This window comes from Conger conger, chromosome 4, assembly GCF_963514075.1.
Source record: "Conger conger chromosome 4, fConCon1.1, whole genome shotgun sequence".
Taxonomy (NCBI): domain Eukaryota; kingdom Metazoa; phylum Chordata; class Actinopteri; order Anguilliformes; family Congridae; genus Conger; species Conger conger.
Window position 1 is genome coordinate 3,847,558 of NC_083763.1, and position 12,349 is coordinate 3,859,906.

General features: G+C 48.8%; 1 protein-coding gene across 1 annotated transcript in view; it reads right to left on the minus strand.

The window, feature by feature from the left end:
- The window catches only part of kcnh2b (potassium voltage-gated channel, subfamily H (eag-related), member 2b), a 198,812-nt gene that overhangs the window by 181,196 nt on the left and 5,267 nt on the right, over positions 1 to 12,349 (minus strand). Inside the window, exon 2 of the mRNA XM_061239261.1 lies at positions 4,457 to 4,687. Within this exon, the coding sequence (XP_061095245.1) occupies positions 4,457 to 4,687 (231 nt within the window). The remainder of the gene's footprint in view (positions 1 to 4,456; positions 4,688 to 12,349) is intronic.

Here is a 12,349-nt window from a genome sequence, read left to right on the forward strand (position 1 = left end):
ACTACAGAACGATACAGTACACTCCAGCAACTTCAGTCAGAATACAAAGGCCAAACACTTCACCATTAATTCAAATTAACAGAGATTAATTTGCCAAGGTGTGTTTCACCCAACCTCCCCCAGTCATTGTGCCAGGAATCATTGTGCCTTTATTTTCATTGTGAACTACAGTACAATGGCTGTAATTCATTAGCCCAATGGATCTGTTTGCTGAAGAAACGCATTCATAAAGCCCCCGCTTTCCCGTAAAACCACAGCCATTTTCCTAAAGGGCACCTTCACTGTTCATTCAGCCACTTGTATGGTCTCCATCTGTCGTCCGGACTGTTAACCAGTCCAATCTCGCTTCACTCCCCCACCTAACCAATGCCCTGGGGGCTTTTTCCAGTCACTTGTTTTTCCACCCCCCCCCTTTCTCCTTGTTCATTGTCTGACCTGGACCTGGAAATCAATCTGGGGGCCACCGTCTTTAAGGAGATTCCAACCCGTTAAACGTTCCCTCTAGGAGCGAGAAGCTAGAAGTTAGGTGGCTCCCAGAAGTTGTCTTGGGCAAGGGAAGATGAGAGGAAGTACAGATACGCACAACGTGTAAATGATGGACCCCGTGGATCCACCTCCCTCCATCTGCCACACAAACTGTGTGCCACGACGATAACATACTGTGTGCCACGACTATAACTGAAGAAAGGCTTTGTGAAGGAACGGTTTCCTACAAACAGATCTTCAGATGAGAGGCGGGGGAGAGTGGGGGAGAGCGGGGGAGAGTGGGGGCGGGAGACAGCGGGGGGGGGGGGGGGGGAGAGCGGGGGGGGGGGGTGCACCGGGGGGTTCCCCCCCCGCACCGGAGAACCCGACCGTTCGCGGCACCATCGTCACGGAAACTTGAGTGGCAGGTGCGTTCCCTGCAAACAAAAGCTCCCGGTTGCAGATGGTATCGCTACAATAAGTACTCCAGGAAATGAATGGCGGTATTTATGGGCCTCCGGTCTGGCAGCTGTCGGTGACAAGTCGGCTCAGATGAGCGGGAAGCACAGGTAGGCTTGTGCGCTTCCCGCTCCCGCAGCACGAGTGTTTCAGACAAGATTAGACTACGCAGGGGCCAATCCCCGCTGGAGCAACGCGGGGTCAAGGGCCCAACAGCTGTGCGGATCGTATCGCGGCTACCCCAGGGTTTGAACCACTAACCTTCTTGGTTCCAGTCAAGTACCTTAGCCACTAGGCGACTAGGCGACAGGCTACAGGCTGCTTCCCTAAATGCTGCGCTGTGATTGGTGCGCCTCCGACTCGAGCCCACGTGAGATCTGGCCGATCTTCTACGTTAAGTCCTCGGCTGTAACTGTGAGTTTGCAGGGTTTCCCATCGCAGTTCCCCCAACTTTCGAACCTAGCAGGGACCTCCCCCAAACCCAGCACACATCGCCGAGACTCAAACGGTTGTTGAACTTTGACCCCAGAGCTGGCATGACGTCCATCGACAGCCCCGGGGGGGGGGAAGAGAGCATGCTGGGACTTCTCGCACTGCCCGTCTCGACGCTGCAGAGCACACGGTGTGCCAGGGCTAGGCTTCTCCGCGGCGGGAAGTTTACATTTCAGACTGACTGATTAAGTGGCGGCAGTCAGATCAGCAACGGACAATTGATGGCGCGGGAGACGTATTCATCACTCTGAAGGCTAATAGGCGAGAGCCGGGACAGACGAACGACGCCGTCGCACCGCTCGGCTTCTAGAAGCTACCGAGGAAAGGGGGGGAGGGGGGGAACAAGGACCGGTTTGCTATCCTAGCCTGTTCCCCCATCCTCGGCTCCTCCGCACCGGACTGAGAAATTACATTTCCTCCTTCCCGTCTATGACAAATGGGGGGCCTCGGATTCGCCTGCCTGACCCGAACTGGGACCCGGGCCATCTGACTGAGGGATATCGCCGAGCAACGGGGGGGTCTGGGAGAACTGGGCCCCGGCGCTGATCGTCACCGGCCCGGGCGTGGACCTGAGCAGCAGCCACTGGGTGAGTCAGACGGGCCCGACCGGACCCCCCAGGGGGAAGAGGCCAGGGGGAGCGGAAAGGTGGGCGTCGGAAAACCCACCAACCAGACGGGAACTTAGAGGCACTGACGACCAGAACAGATGGGCTCGGTCCAGACCTGGGTTCAAACTGTTTTTTTCGTTTTTGGATTCAAATACTTTTCCGTGCTCGGGTCTGCGAGGAGGAGCTGGGGTTTTACACTTTTGGGATCGTTACGCGCGTTACAATACACTAGGCAAGCTTAGTCGAACGCAGAAAAGCATTTGAATCCAGAACAGATACGACTTGAACCCTTAACGTATCCTTGGAAGCACACCTCTCAGCCGAAATGAGTCGCTGTACCACACCAGGCCACGTTATCATTACATTACCTGTCATTTGGCTGACTCTTTTATCCAAAGCGACTTGCAGTTGATTAGACTAAGCAGGAGACAATACTCCCCTGGAGCAGCGTAGGGTTAAGGGCCTTGCTCAAGGGCCCGACGGCTGTGCGAATCTTATTGTGGCTACACCGGGAATCGAACCACCGACCTTGCGGGTCCCAGTCATGTACCTTAACCGCTACGCTACAGGCCGCCGTATCAGTCCGACGTTGGCGGTTTTTTCCGCGGTATCCCCGCCGCTGTGCGTGTGTGTGTCAACGGTCCGTCTCTGAGACGGATTATCATGAGTCATCAACACACAGCTGCTGTCAGGCGTTAACATACACACTGCCCCGACACACACACACATACTGCACACGTGTAGATAAAAATAATAAACCACGCTGCCAGTTTCCCAGACACAGATTAAGACTCTAGCCTAGACTAAATTCTATTTTGAATGGAGATTCGCTGTACGAAATTAGATGTAGGCCACGACTAAGCTTAATCTGTGTCCGTGAAACCGGCCCAGCATCTGCATGATTGGTCTCTGTAAGGCAAGGAAAATCCATACGCATCTGATAAAAAAAACAACAAAAACAACAGGTAACTGAGTTTAAACAGTAGGAACCATAAACCAGCTGAAACGCTACATGGCAGCGTGTGTGTGGAGGCGCACACAGTCCACAGACGACGCGAAGTATCGTTCGACGGCAAACAACAAACGGCCACCATTTTCTTTGTTGTTTTTGGGTTTAATTCGCAAAGCTGCCAGGAGACCGGCCGTCCGTCACCGGCGGGCGGCAGCTCTCCGCAGGCGGGAAACACGGAGAAAATATCCCCGCTTCTGTCTCGGAAATCAAGCCACGCCGAAATTTGCATCCCATTACCCGAGTGATTCGGTGAAATACGAGACCGCCAGACCTCCGGATGTAAAAAGGACCTTGGGGAAAACCTCTCATCTTCCGCTTCCTGGATAATGTCCTTTTTAAACCCAGTGGAGCTGGGACACATAAATTGATCAATTGACGCATCAAGCTCGAAAAAAAATAAAATAAACATTGATTTTTTTTAATGGGCCATGATTTCGCATTTAGGAAGAGACACAGTTAGCTAGTTTTTGTGGCCACATAAAATACATAATGAATGCCACATTAAACTTACTTTCTTGTGTGAAACTTTCTGCTGTATTTGTCAGTAAGTCGCAAAGCTATGAATCGCTGTCTCAATAGCATTTTCTGCGAAACTCAGATTTGCAACTTGGAAAAGCAACTTATGCGTTTAAACTCAGGAAGGTTACACTTCAAAGTTAAAGCAGAACCAGTCCAAAGCCACTTACAGTTGATTAGACTAAGCAGGGGCAATTCCCCCCTGGAGCAATGTGGGGTTAAGGGCCTTGCTCAAGGGCCCAACAGTTGCACCTTAGCCACCAGGCTACAGGCTGGCCCAGTCAAGCACCTTAGCCACTAGGCTACAGGCTGGCCCAGTCAAGCACCTTAGTTACTAGGCTACAGGCTGGCCCAGTCAAACACCTTAGCTTCTAGGCTGGCCCAGTCAAGCACCTTAGCCTCGAGGCTACAGGCTGGCCCAGTCAAGCACCTTAGCCTCTAGGCTACAAGCTGGCCAAGTCAAGCACCTTAGCCACTAGGCTACAGGCTGGCCCAGTCAAGCACCTTAGCCACTAGGCTACAGGCTGGCCCAGTCAAGCACCTTAGCCACTAGGCTACAGGCTGGCCCAGTCAAGCACCTTAGCCACTAGGCTACAGGCTGGCCCAGTCAAGCACCTTAGCCTCTAGGCTACAGGCTGGCCCAGTCAAGCACCTTAGCCACTAGGCTACAGGCTGGCCCAGTCAAGCACCTTAGCCTCTAGGCTACAGGCTGGCCCAGTCAAGCACCTTAGCCACTAGGCTACAGGCTGGCCCAGTCAAGCACCTTAGCCTTTAGGCTACAGGCTGGCCCATGAGTAGTAAGCCAACATCTCCTGAAAACGCCTCATCGATGTTACGAAGCCTCACCAACATCTTGTGAAAACAACATCTTGTCAATACGGTGGCATCAAGACAGCAGACCTACCGTCCTTCCTGTAGAGGGAGATCTCCACCTTGCGCTCCTCGGAGCCCAGCAGGGCCTGGGCCATCTGGGCGATGGCAAGCCTCTTGGTGTGGGGCCCGTACAGGAAGTTGCAGGTGCAGGGCTTCTGCATGATCTCGGCGCGCGTGTAGCCACACATCCCGCAGAAGCCGTCATTGCAGAAGATGATGGCGCAGTTCTCCACGCGCGCGTTCGCGATGACGAACTTGCGACCTGTGATTGGGGGGGGGGTGGGGGTGGGAGGGGGCAGGAGACAGCTTATTAATAAGACGGCCGTTGGCCAGAAGCCCTCCCTTAATCCCTCCCCATGCGTGAGTGCGGTGACGTGCATTGACGCTGTCGTTTCACCCGTCTCGATATTTTAGCCCCGTTGCCGTTATGTGTTATGTATTTACCAGGGACAGTGCACATTAATCAACATTTTCGGTTTCCACATCAAATGCAAAATGCGCCAGACTTAGGTAACGAGTTCATTTCCATCTGCAGTCCCCAACCTGCACGTCTCTGGACTGTGGGAGGAAACCGGAGTACCCGGAGGAAACCCACGCAGACACGGGGAGAATATGCACACCCCACACAGACCCAGGACCGTCTTGTTGTGAGGCAACAGTGCTACCCACTGCACCACTGTGCTGTGTACTTCGTCGTTTTATATGGTTCCTGACCTTATTACTTGCGGACTTGGCCCATTTACAGTGTGTACTAGACTTAATTGAACCTATCTTAATTGATATTAACTGATTCTATGTGAATTGTACCTTATCCATGACAGTTATTTAGCCTGATGCTTTCATCCAAAGTGACCTACAGTGGATTAGACTAAGCGGGTGCCAATCCCCCCCATGGAGCAACGTGGAGGTTAAGGGCCTCGCTCAAGGGCCCAACAGTTGCACTGTGAACTGCCAACCGTCCAGTACTAACCTTGCTGTGCACTTTTTGCACGTCACATCGGATAAAAGCGTCCGCTGAATAAAATGTAATGTAATATAAACGTAATGCAAGCGGGAAACAGCTACAACGGATGCTTTTTCCTCTCCTCGCGCTTCCTTTGAAGAGCATTAGCCCACAGTGACACAGACAAACGGCCCCTTTCCCATTCCAAAATGCTGTTTATTCATCCATTTCGCACATTAGTTCAGACTTTGGCGTCGACGGATTCTGAAAGACGAACAGCGGCAGTCATTTGGCAATTCGGTTTCCCCGAGCAGCCCCATAACTCTCTCCCGGCGTTCATTAACCGCGTATCAGACCGCACATTAATGAAAACGCACTGCAAACAAATGTCTGTGTACTGTATAATTACAACGGGACTACGCGTTGAGGGCTCATTTTTCCGTCGCGCTGAAGTGAGATAAAATGCTAAATGATCGTTCCCCCCCCCCTTCATGAGCCGCAAACTGCAGAGAGACGGGGGGCAAGGCCTCGGATCTCTCTGCTCCCGTCGGATCCTGTGGCTCCCCATCTGTTCCGCGTGGCTACGACAGCACCGACGCGCTCGGGGGAAATGAGAGACGCTTTTGAGCAGAGGCAGGACTTACTGTTCCCCGAAGCTCGTGATAGCCCCTCTCTCTCTCTCTCTCTCTCTCTCTCGCTAGCACGTAACTTCCAAAATGTACAATCGCGCTCGGATGTACTGTACCGTTCCGCTCCCCAAACCAAGACATTCGTTACGGCGAGGAACGAGTAATGTGAAAACGCAAAACCAGCTAAGCATGTCCGTCCACCGGCGAAGTCAAAAAGCTATAGCTCATTCTCTGCGTGCAGGGGGTCTTGTTTTTTTTTTTTGTTAAAAAGTTATCTTACACTGACCTGGTATGTTTCCAAAACAGTAGGAGAAAAGGGATTTGGGGCATGTCCGTTTTTGACAGTTGGTTTTCAAATGAGAAAAGAGAACAAACGAGAAAAAGTAAAGGGCTGGAAAAGTAGTACAGAGAAGAAGAGAAGTTATGGAGCTCAAACTTTCATCACTTGGAGGACTAGCTGGAAACATACGTTCAAAGTGTAATATAGTAGAAATATACGTTCAAAGTGCAATATAGTAAAATAAATATACACACACAAAGTGCAATTTTTAGAGAGCGGGCGCAACTTTCAAAACATCTCATAAAATGAAACATTTGAATGTGTATGCCTTTGGAATTCTCATAGAGCCGGTCAGAAATAAACCTCCTTCAAGGGCTTAACAGTGAGGGGAAAGTTGCCCCGCATACCAATGATTTTAGACTCATTAAAAAGTGTTCGACGCCTAGCGTGACCCTACGTGCGACACGTTTTTTACTCAAGCACCCGTCACCTGCTTTCCCCACGGACGTCTCTGCGCACAGCTGCCGTCTCGTTCTCGTTCTCGTTCTCATTTCATTCAAGTAATGCCGCTTTAAATTTGGCTCCGCACGGCCGAAAAATCAGCCGCTTATTTAACCAGTTTGTTACAAATTAGAGCTAAAATTTAATACATTAAAAATGTACTTTAGAGTCAGCGGCTGAATAATTCATCACTGACTGAGCATCACACTGGTTCTTCTCCATCAGGGATGGAGAACTCCAGTCCGGGGGGGCCGGTGTGTATGCTAGATTTTGCTGCCACCAGGTAGCCTGGCTCAATCAGCTAATTAGCCATATGCACCACGACCAATTCACTCCACAATAAAATGCTACAAGACGAAAACGTTCATCACCTGCTGTTTGTATCACGGAAGGTGGCTATAAATGACAGATCATGTAAACGATTGGGCTAATTGAATAATTAAGAGGTCAGAAGTTGCCCATCCCTGCCCTACACTGTTTTTGAGAAAGCGGTCTGTTTCACTCGGGTTCAGAGAGGTCTCGGTCCGAACAGGAATGGAGCAACAAAACCACCTCTGAAGCTGTTGTGAAGCAGACAAGGTAACTCATTGACATGTAGAGTCTGAAGGTGAGAAGAACACTGAGACTGCAGAGTCTGAAGCTTTTGAGAAGAAAACAGAGAGACGTGTAGACGCTGAAACTGAGCAGGAACTCAGAGACGTGTATACGCTGAAGCTGAGCAGGAACTCAGAGACGTGTATACATTACATTATATTACATTATTGTAATTTGGCAGACACTCTTATCCAGGGCGACATACAGTTGATTAGACTAAGCAGGAGTCAATCCTCCCCTGGAGAAAAGCAAGGGCCCAACAGCTGAGCGGATCTTATTGTGGCTTCACGGGGATTAGAACCACTGACCTGGCGTGTCCCAGTCATTCACCTTAACCACTACGCTACAGGCCGCCCACTCTGAAGCTGAGCAGGAACTCAGAGATGTGTATACTCTGAAGCTGTTGTGAATGAAACACAGAGACGTGTAGTCTGAAGCTGAGCAGGAACTCAGAGATGTGTATACTCTGAAGCTGTTGTGAATGAAACACAGAGACGTGTAGTCTGAAGCTGAGGAGGTAACTCAGAGACGTGTAGAGTCTGAAGCTGAGGAGGTAACTCAGAGACGTGTAGAGTCTGAAGCTGAGGAGGTAACCCAGAGACGTGTAGAGTCTGAAGCTGAGGAGGTAACTCAGAGACGTGTAGAGTCTGAAGCTGAGGAGGTAACTCAGAGACGTGTAGAGTCTGAAGCTGAGGAGGTAACTCAGAGACGTGTAGAGTCTGAAGCTGAGGAGGTAACCCAGAGACGTGTAGAGTCTGAAGCTGGGATATCGAGAGGGGCAGCGTGTCTGACACTGGCATCATCAGCACCCAGAACACCTGTCCCCATTGGTTATAACCACAACAAAAACAACAACAACCCCTCCTTTCTCCTCCGCCCCCTCTCCTCCTCCCTCTCCCCTCTCTGCTCCCCCCGCCCGCCGCCCCCAGGGCCCTGAAACACCAGCTGTTCCCGATGGTGGAACAAAGACACACCACACGCCACAGAAACCAAATCACCTCCCTAACCAGCCCTGTACAACATGTAGCCCTGTGCAACATGCAGGCTTGTACAACATCAATCAATCAGTCAATCAGGCGTTAGCTATAGAGCATACACATTCGCAACACAATGTGCTGAACACAAATATGAGAACCTGAAAATCAACATGTAGTGTGAAGGCATGCAGATTTCCTAGTTAACACACGTCTAGACTGTAAAACAAAATGACAATGAGCACACTACTTGGTAAAATTACTGGGGCGTGTTTTATCTTTAAACAAAAGAGTAGGCAGACATTTATATTATGCCATTTGTCAGCATTATTAATAAATAAATAAATTATAACTTAAGCCAGAGGAAATGTGTGGAGAACTGTTAAAACAGTGAACAGTGTTTCTATGCTGACGTTTTTATGTGAACAGGGTATTCCAGCTAAATATATGACATTTTCCGTGCATTCTGAAGAAGCTTTGCCAAAGGCAGAGGTTCAATACAAAAACCGTATTGTAGTTGAAGCACTTGGATATGCATGAAACAACAACGCTATCATTTCTCTTAGTTGACACAAAGCTAGGCAGAATGGCTCCCCTTCATAAATTAGCGGCACGCTACATTACACTTATCCATAAACCAGATGTGTTCTTGTGGCGGCAATAAAGCACTAATAATGAAAATGCACCACGGAACCAGGTGATGAAAAGGGAGGGCGTTCGCTCATACAAGCCCATCGGTCTTGCGTCTGTAATCTAAAGGCACAATTCCTTCCCCCCGATGAAAGAAAATAAATTCATTTTCAGCCAACAATCGGAGTTGACTTATGGGCAGGCCTGAAGAGACCGGCTGTCATATCACAACTCCACCGCGTAGAGGCACGGCAAGAGCTCGTTGGGAGTCTAGATCGGCTCTCCAGAAGCTGAAGAAACAAACAATTATGCAAATACGGTGATAACAGTCGCGCCGGTACACATTCAAGAAAATAGCCGACAACATTAAAGCGGGAAAATAAAGTGAAATGAAACGCCTCAAATATACCTGTACTCTGTATATAAAATTGCTTCAGAATGCGACGCGAAAAGAATTTAAAATTCAGATTGAGACTGTTATGCACTACTCTCTCACTGGAAAAAAAGAAAAATGATTTAGGTGTGTTTTTTCCCCCCCATTTGTCTCTGGCCATTAGCGAAAAAGATAAGCCAGTAATGCACCCGTCCTTATCTCCCATTTTTAATGAGCCTCCTGAACAAGGTTTACATGAAATGGAACAGATTAGCGCAGACAGCCGCGCTTGTTGGAAGGAAAAACTGCACTCACTATTCCCATGAAGACATAAATAAATAAAACTTTGGATGACTGTTTCCCGTCGCATGTCCCCCTGTCCTTGCGGTTCCCGCGTCGGGGGCGCGACCGTCGAATCCGGGCCTAATACCCGCTCGGAGGACCGAACTCGGAGGCTGCGAACGGGACCGTGGAAGTAGGCCATCGACGTCGTCCGTCAGCGCTTAAACCGGCCCCGTCAGCTCATCCGCAGGGGCGGCGACGTCGCGTGTGAACTAGCGCGGCGGCCCGCTCAGGCGCACGCGAATCCCGGAATCCTCTCCCGGAAGTCGTTCGTCCTGAGCCTCCCTCTCCCAAACCGAAGCCGAAGACTCGGGAGATTGGTCTCGGGGCTCGCTAACCGCCGATTCCCTGCGACCGTGCGCGCCGGCTTCTCATTACGGCCGTCCTCAATGCATGGAATATAAAGGAGGAACACTGTGGGACAGGTCCTGATGAGTGACCTCCCGCACCGCCCCCTCCACTCAAACCGAACCCTTCCACTCAAGACGGAGCAGGAGCGGCAGGCTAACATCTGCTATGCTATTCGCATTAATTGTTACAAAGAAAAACAGACAAAGACAACAACATTTTGAAGCTGTGTATCGCCCCCCCCCCCCCCCCAAAGAGCCACTGTAGCTTAATACAGCGGTTTAAAATGTAGTTAGACAAGAACAGTGTTCAGAAATCAATGATCTGATCATTTAGCAGGTTGCCTGGGAATGCTTGCAAACTAAGAGCTCACGTTTTTGCTCTTGGGCTCATTCCACACCCTCATACCAAAGTCTGGAACTCTGCAGTGCCTTAAGGCCCGTCCACACCAAGAACAATAACGATAACTATAGCCATAACGATAACGATGTGAGCATTCGCACTGCTAAACGATAACTATTGCTATAACGATAATGATGCGAGCATCCGTACTGCTGAATGATAACTAGATAACTAGCTATAATGATAACAATGTAAGCATCCACACTGACAAACAATAAGTAGAGCTATAACAATAATGATGTAAGTATCCGCACTGATGAACGATAACTAGAGCTATAACAATAACGATGTAAGTATCCACACTGATGAACGATAACTAGAGCTATAACAATAGTGATGTAAGTATCCGCACTGATGAACGATAACTAGAGCTATAACAATAACGATGTAAGTATCCGCACTGATGAACGATAACTAGAGCTATAACAATAACGATGTAAGTATCCTCACTGATAAACGATAACTAGAGCTATAACAATAACGATGTAAGTATCCTCACTGATAAACGATAACTAGAGCTATAACAATAACGATGTAAGTATCCACACTGATGAACGATAACTAGAGCTATAACAATAACGATGTAAGTATCCGTACTGATGAACGATAACGTTCTGCAAATCTTCTCTTGGCTATGTCATCTGCCATTTTGCCAACATGACACCCTGTGAATTTGTTTGGATTTTGATTGGCTGTCAGTGTTTTATCGTTAATGTAGCTGGGAAAAATCGCTCTGAAAGCGTCGTTGTCGTTATAGTTGTGGTGTGGACTCTGCCATCACACCACAACTATAACCATTTTTTAAATGATATATTTACAGTTGTAGTTACTGTTCTTGGTGTGGACAGTCCTTTTAATCCTGAGTGACATCTGTGACTTTTTATCTGTTCACATCTGTGAAGAAAAGGTATTTTTAAAATCTAATTTATTAGGTCACTTATTATGATTGAGTATCAAAATTAAGGAAAATGTCATCAAGGTTGTTGAGGTGTGAGTCTCTCGAAGGGAGCTCGGCCCCAAAAGCAATTCTACCACATCTCCCTTTGTCTCTTATGATGAATATTAATGAGAAAAAAACCACACTGATAAAAAGTGGGCGGCTATAATGAAAACTTCCATCCAAGTAGAAATGATTAAACCACTCAACAGAGACGTGTCCTGTAAGTACATGAAGCCCAGTGAATGGATACATTAAAAAAAGAGAGAAAACGTGGAGAGGTGTGAATGAGATGATGGGTATATTTCTACGTTGATTTCCCCTCCTCATCACCGCGCAACAGAGATATGCCAGGACCGAGAGCAGATAGTTGAGGCGAGCAGATCATTGACCGACACCAGAAGTACGTTCCATTCCGGGTGGTAAATGGTAAATGGTAAATGGTTGCCATTTAGATAGTGCCTTCATCTTTATCCTTTATCCAAAGTGCTGTACAATTGATGCTTCTCATTCACCCATTCTTACACACACTCACACACCAGTGGCGATTGGCTGCCATGCAAGGCACCAACCAGCTCGTCAGGAGCATTTTGGGGGGGTTAGGTGTCTTGGACAGGGACACTTTCACATTTCCAAGGTGGGAATCGAACTGGCAGCCCTCCGACTGCTCTTACCGCCTGAGCCAACATCGCACCAACAGCGGTCCCGCCACAAAGTCTCAACATATAGAAATGAAATGAAACAATGCAAATAGTCTCAATGGCCATTACCAGAGAAATGCCAGTGGGAATATGTCTCAAATATGGTATTTGTTCATTTGAAGAAAATCATAGATTGCCACTTTAAGCATGGCAGTTGGCTGAAGGCTCTTTGGGTGAACCTGGAGTTGGCAGGGAGAAAAACAGTAGACCCATCCCACCCACACACACACACACACTCTCTCTCACACACACAAAGACATACACACACAC